This window comes from Malurus melanocephalus, unplaced genomic scaffold (genome assembly GCF_030028575.1).
Source record: "Malurus melanocephalus ecotype Western Australia unplaced genomic scaffold, MMel_1.1 scaffold_403, whole genome shotgun sequence".
Taxonomy (NCBI): domain Eukaryota; kingdom Metazoa; phylum Chordata; class Aves; order Passeriformes; family Maluridae; genus Malurus; species Malurus melanocephalus.
The window spans coordinates 463,427-469,756 of record NW_026623635.1 but is presented as its reverse complement, the minus strand read 5'-3'; the positions used below and the strand labels follow the sequence as shown (position 1 = coordinate 469,756).

Here is a 6,330-nt window from a genome sequence, read left to right as displayed (position 1 = left end):
TTTTTTATCCCTGCTGCTGAACTGGTGGATAGCTGAATTTATCCACCACTGTCTAACTGGGGATGTAATTCACTTAATGTGTTTTGAAATCCCGGGTAATTTATCTTGTCTTCTCTGTAGAGTAGTTACAGTGGGATAGAAATGCAAGGTGGGAAAAATAAAAAAATGAGCTTTGTATGATGATCAATGCAATAACCACAGAAAGTAATTTTAGTTAATTAGGAGTTGACGCAAGGTGGTTGCTCCCCAGTAAAGGAGTAGAAGGAAACMTCTGATAGAGGAGATGACAGCATCAAGATAAGAGAAAAAGGTCTTCCTGAAGTATCAAAGTAAAGGGTGCAACAGTAAAGCTTTCTTTACATAAAAGTCAATATAAGCAAGTGAGAGAATGCAGAATGTGGGGAAAGAACGAGAGTGAGGGATGAGCAGAATATCACACAGATGTCAGATGAAATCAATTTTTTTGTGTGTAAATGTCAAGTTGAAGTCACCATCAATTTGTCTTTGTTACAGAACTGGCTGTTCCTGAACTTGTGAGAATTAACTGCCAGAGAGAGTTCTGTATTTTAAGAAAGAGGGCATTTAGGGTAGATGAGGGGAAACAGGGAGGGAAGRGAATTTTGAAATACGCTGAATGGAAAAAAGAAATACGATTGARCGAATGAGAATGTCAGAATTTAGTCTCAGGGGAGAAAGGAAACATATAACTGCTAGAAAACTTTGGAGAAGAGGATTTGAGGAGCAGGGAAGGTTGCTCTGGTGTCCAGGAGCAGGGCATGGATGAAGGGGATTGTTCCAGAGGCTTTGGGGGAAAGCCAAAGGGGGTGGGAAGCTGTGAGTGTTCACAAGCCACGTGTGGGTGATGAGGATGAAAGGAAAAGGGTAGAAGGAAATGTAGAAGGAAATGTAGAAGGAAATGTAGARGGAAAAGTATCAGTGGAAAGGAAAAGGTCAGGAGGACATGGGTGGAATAAGAAGATTGGAGGTGAACTTTTCCTCCTTGCCTCAGGTATGCGCATCCTGGTGACGCTGCTTTTGGACACGCTGCCCATGCTGGGGAACGTCCTCCTCCTCTGCTTCTTYGTCTTCTTCATCTTCGGCATCGTGGGGGTCCAGCTGTGGGCAGGTTTGCTCAGGAACCGCTGCTTCCTCCCTGAGAACTTCAGCATGTGAGTCTGTGTGGGCAGCACCGGYGTGTCCCCAGCTCCCCAGGGGGAGTCTGTCTGTCCAGGAGATGAGGATCTCCTCCGTAAAAAACCCTTCTCTTCTGGAAATGCTCCCTGTCCCAAATGCCACCGTGCTCCTGCCTGGGCACACGCAGCGGGAACAGAGCGAGCCGTGACAATCTGCCATTTGCGTTTGCAGGCTGTCCTTAACCCTCAACTGGCACTTGGGAACCTCTCTGATTGATAAAAACCTCCAAAAAAAAAAAACCCAAAAAAAAACCAAAACACCCTGAGAACAGGAGTTCAGGCTTTCTGAATTCAGCMTGTCCTTCATGTGTGACCTTTTCTGTGTGGAGACGTTCAGCTCTGAATCCTCTTCAGCAGCTGGAGGTGTTTTTTGGCACAACTTTTGTTGTCCCACCTCAGTCTCAGGGAAAGCTGATGGAACCATCATGCATTTTTGATGCTAGATGTTTTACAGCCTCAGAGCAAGAGACAGTCCCTATCCCAAAGTGTTAATTTCCACACATCTCTGGATTTTAAGGCCAAAAGGACTATTGTGATCGGTTTTCTGGCCAGATGCAGCACTGTTTGCACAGGGATTGAAATATCTGCTAGCTGACAGCCTCTCTCAGGTTTCCATGCCAGTTCTACCCACCTGCTTTTTTCCCACCACCTCCATCCCTCCAAATGCTTGGAGAAGGGCAGGTGACTGCAAACCCTCGATGGCTCTGCCGAGCTCTGGCTCTTCCACCACCTTTCAGTGAATTTCTGACTCTCTGGGGTTGACCTGGTTGGATTCATCCCTGGATGGAGGAATCCTACCAGCCCAAAGCTTCTTCCCTGCACACAGCAGGACCATGCTGCTGCTGCTGCTGTGGCCAGGCTGGCACCTTCCAGCCTCTCCCACCCACCCCCAAATCTCCAATCCCTGTTTTCGGGGGTGCCCTCCAAGGGTGGTTTCAGGAGTCATCACCAGGACACGTCCCCGTTAAGCAAATGTCAGCAGAGCAGGGGGACAGCTTCACCACYGAGCAAATCCAATAGAGCCACAGGTTTGGGTGCTGTTTAATTGAGCCAGAATTCCAGGGGTTTAGATAGGCTTTGAAGGGTATTACAGGCAATTCTGCAGGAATTAACCGGGCTGAACTAGGCTTAAAAATATCTTTGCAAGCTTTAGTGGGAGTCCTGGCAGCATTAAGGAGATAGTGTGTGCAGAGCAAGGAGCCAGTTTCTGGCTGGCCATGGGTTGTTTCATCTCCCTGAAGAGTATTTTTGCCTGGTTTGCTGTGGTAAGGCCACCCTCAGAGGGAATTTAGAGCTTATCTGTGGGCTGAACTGACACGGTGAAATGCAGATGAAGGCCCTGTCTCTGATTTTTAGGAATCTTGGGAGGTCCTTGTACAAAGAGCCTCCCTAAACAWTTCTCAGCATCTCCAGAAGGGCAGGAGATACAGGAGCTTAAATTGACTGATTTCCATCTTACYGCAGCAAAGACATTTCAGAGAAGCCCTGTCAGGCTGAATCCSGCTCTTAGTCTCCTGAAGTCAAAGCCAGAGTGCTTCCAGATGGARTCACTCTTAAAAATGCCATCAGAGGGGTTGCCAAGGGGCCAAGTGCACTGCCTCAGTTTCTCAAAGCCCAGTTAGGGATGTCAGCTCACCCTGTGGGGCTGCAGTAAGTCCAGGGGGGATTCCTCCCTTTAAAAACAGCCTTAATATCCAGAAAAGCAGATATCAGACTGTGTTGTTACAGCAGTCTCCTTTCCAGATCGGCAGGTGCAAACCCCAACTTTGTCTGGACTCTTTCAGCCCCTACACGGTGGATTTGGAGCGGTATTACCAGACRGAGAACGAGGATGAGAACCCCTTCATCTGCTCCCAGCCCCGGGAGAACGGGATGCGCTACTGCCGGAGCATCCCGACACGGAGRGAGGARGGGCTGGAGTGCACCCTSGATTAYTACTCCTACAAYGACACCACCAACACGTCCTGYGTGAACTGGAACCAGTACTACACCAACTGCTCTGCCGGGGAGCACAACCCCTTCAAGGGAGCCATCAACTTCGATAACATCGGCTACGCCTGGATCGCGATATTTCAGGTGAGCCCTGCCTGCCACAAGGCGGGCAAAAGGCAGGTCCTGCCCCCAACACGTTCCCAGGGGCTGTGGAATTGCCCTCCTGGGGGCTGTTTTGCACCATTGAGCACTTCTGTAGCAGTGCTCTCAATGTGAGGGATACGATTTGGTGCAGAGGGAAGGACAAAGCCACCAGCCCTGAGCGGCCAGGATTTGATTTTCCTTTTTTTGTTTTGAGAGTGTCTCCACCTCACATCCATGGACAAAACCCTGTGTGTGCACAGTCAGACGATGCTGGTGTGGGGCAGAGCCCAGATGCTGCTCTTCTCCCTGAAAATGAGGTGGAAAAGGGCTGGATTCAGCCTGGGCAGCTGCTAATGTGGCTGCTGGCATTGGGAGGAGCAGGGTTTGGCTCCTCCTTGCACCAAGACCAGCTGTGGGGTGTCGGAGATGACCCAGCCAGGAGAAACACTGTCTGCACTTTATTGTAACTGAGCCTTGAGGAGTTTGTTTTCCCTTCCTGTCTCCACCAGGTGATCACGCTRGAAGGCTGGGTGGACATCATGTACTTTGTCATGGATGCACACTCCTTCTACAACTTCATCTACTTCATCCTCCTGATCATTGTGAGTGGCCTTGGTGGGGAGCAGGGGTGTCCTCCTGGCGTTTGGAGGGAGCAGAGTGGTGTGACCCAGAGGAACAGGGCAGAGGATGCAGTGATTATAAAAGCTGAGGTAGCAACCAGCCTGCTGGGAAAACACAGCTTCCCTACGGAATTGTGCTGCAGCTGCATTTTGCTGCAGACGTGAGGAGGGAAAGAAAGATGTGCTCAAGCTGTGGTGGATACACTTCTGTTGGTTCTGCTTCCACCACTCTTCTCCATGTGCTCCAAACTTCTCTCTCTTACTTTCTACCTTGAGTTTAGGTATAAAAGCAGGCAAATTTCACCTGGTCACTTTTTGAGGACAATGAAGAGACTGCCCAAAAATTCCCCCATGTTGAAGGACCCATCTGGCCGGGTCCTTGGTGCAGTGGGGATGTTTCGGGAAAACAGCCCCAAACTTCAGAGAGCACATTAAGGAAGGAGGGAAGAGATTACTGCCCACAGCCCACCCACACTTCACAGAATCATCTGAGACCACCCACAAAGGAGCCAACAAAGAGTTTCTGTGGGGTGGGCTCCATGATGGGCTTGATCTATGCAAGCAGAATTGTCTACAGTGACTGGCTGAGCTCGTTGTCTAGACTCCCTTCATCGTCAAGGGAGAAAAATAGGTGCTTTAAGGGGGTGATTCATCTCCTCCGAAGGTAGACATCCAAAATAAATTAGATGCATTGCAGACTTGATGCGCCTATTTCTCTCTTGACTCTGAAGGATCATTAGGTGCCTCACTCAGACGTAGCTGAGTGAGATGAGCCCCTTTCTTGCTGTRTAATTTGTGTAAGTCCAGCAAAATAGCTGCACGTTGTTAGGTTGTTGTGAGGATTTCTGCTCCTCATCAGACCAGGGCTCAAACCCTGATGAAGAAAGTAGATGGTTGTTTAGTCCATGATGCTGTTTCCTTCTATTAGCTCCCCCAAGAGGGAAACAAACCTTTGCTCTCAGCATCCCCACGATAACAAAGAGGAAGAGCGAGCAGTACTTTTCCAGATGCCGTGCGAGTAACTAACGTTAGCAGTGTGTGATAGCCCGTTAGCACGTCAGTAATTCCCTGTGATCCAGGCTGGGCTCTGCAGAAGGCAGAACCTCATGAAACCCTGGTTGGAAAGAAAATCTCCAAGCTGAGGGTACAGGCTGCTGATGCCCTTGCGTAACAGTCACCCGCAAATCCCGTTAGCAGGGGAAAGGGATCTGCTCKCAAGCTGCCCACACACTGCCAGAAAAAAAAAAAAACCCATTCCTATCAGGAAGGCTCAGCGCATTCATCGTAATGCCACTAATTGTGATAATTACAACCGCTGTCTGCGGAGAGAGAAAAACACCATCTTAAAAGAGCAAGAGCTTTTTGTCAAAATAATCTCCTCTCGTCTTTGATCTCTGACGTCCTCCGTGGAGGGCTGGTGTGGGAGTCCCTGGGGCGGGAGTTTGGGGGTGAGTGAGCCTGGACAGTGGTCCCTGCTGGGTGACACAGGGRTGGGGCTGGCTGGGGTTTGTCCCCCACTCTTTGTGCCCTGCAGATCTGCCAGAGTTGGCACGGCAGATCTCAGCCAACCCCAAGTTGGCTGACAGCTCCTGTCCCCTTAGGTGGGCTCATTCTTCATGATCAACCTGTGCCTGGTGGTGATCGCCACGCAGTTCTCCGAGACCAAGCAGCGCGAGAGCCAGCTGATGAAGGAGCAGCGCGTGCGCTACCTGTCCAACGCCAGCACCCTGGCCAGCTTCTCAGAGCCRGGCAGCTGCTACGACGAGCTCCTCAAGTACCTGGTGTACATCGCCCGCAAAGGCAGCAAGCAGTTGGTGAAGGCCTACAGGGCGGCAGGCGTGAGGATGGGCTTCCTCAGCAGCCCCAGCAAGGCAGGGACTGAGCGGCACGCCAGGAAACGCCGCTCGGGCAGGAAGAGATCCTCCGTGCACCACCTCATCCACCACCACCACCACCACCACCACCACTACCACCTGGGCAACGGCAACCTGCGGGCGCCCCGTGCCAGCCCGGAGATCAGCGATGTGGAGACCAGCTCGCTGCACAACGGCACCAACCGGCTGATGCTGCCCCCCTCGGCCCCCAACTCGCTGGGAGCCCCCAGCGCCTCTCCCAGCAACACCGAGTCCGTGCACAGCATCTACCACGCCGACTGCCACTTCGAGCCCGTGCGCTGCCGCTCGTCCCTGCCGCAGCCCAGCCTCGGCTTGCCCAGCCCGGAGGGGATCCCCAAGAACATCGTGGGCGGCAAGGTGTACCCCACGGTGCACTCCAGCACCTCCCACGAGATGCTGAAGGAGAAGAACCTGGGGGAGGCGGCGGTGGGTGCTGGGAGCAGCACCCTGACGAGCCTCAACATCCCGCCCGGGCCGTACAGCACCATGCACAAGCTGCTGGAGACGCAGAGCACTGGTGAGCCAGGGCTGGATAAAACTCTTGTT

At 51.7% G+C, this 6,330-nt stretch overlaps 1 protein-coding gene across 1 annotated transcript in view; it reads left to right on the top strand.

Annotated features, from left to right (window-relative positions):
- The window catches only part of CACNA1G (calcium voltage-gated channel subunit alpha1 G), a 141,328-nt gene that overhangs the window by 54,973 nt on the left and 80,025 nt on the right, over nt 1-6,330 (top strand). Inside the window, exons 5-8 of the mRNA XM_057379402.1 lie at nt 1,010-1,169; nt 2,978-3,269; nt 3,779-3,871; nt 5,491-6,301. Coding sequence (XP_057235385.1) covers nt 1,010-1,169; nt 2,978-3,269; nt 3,779-3,871; nt 5,491-6,301 — 1,356 coding nt within the window. The remainder of the gene's footprint in view (nt 1-1,009; nt 1,170-2,977; nt 3,270-3,778; nt 3,872-5,490; nt 6,302-6,330) is intronic.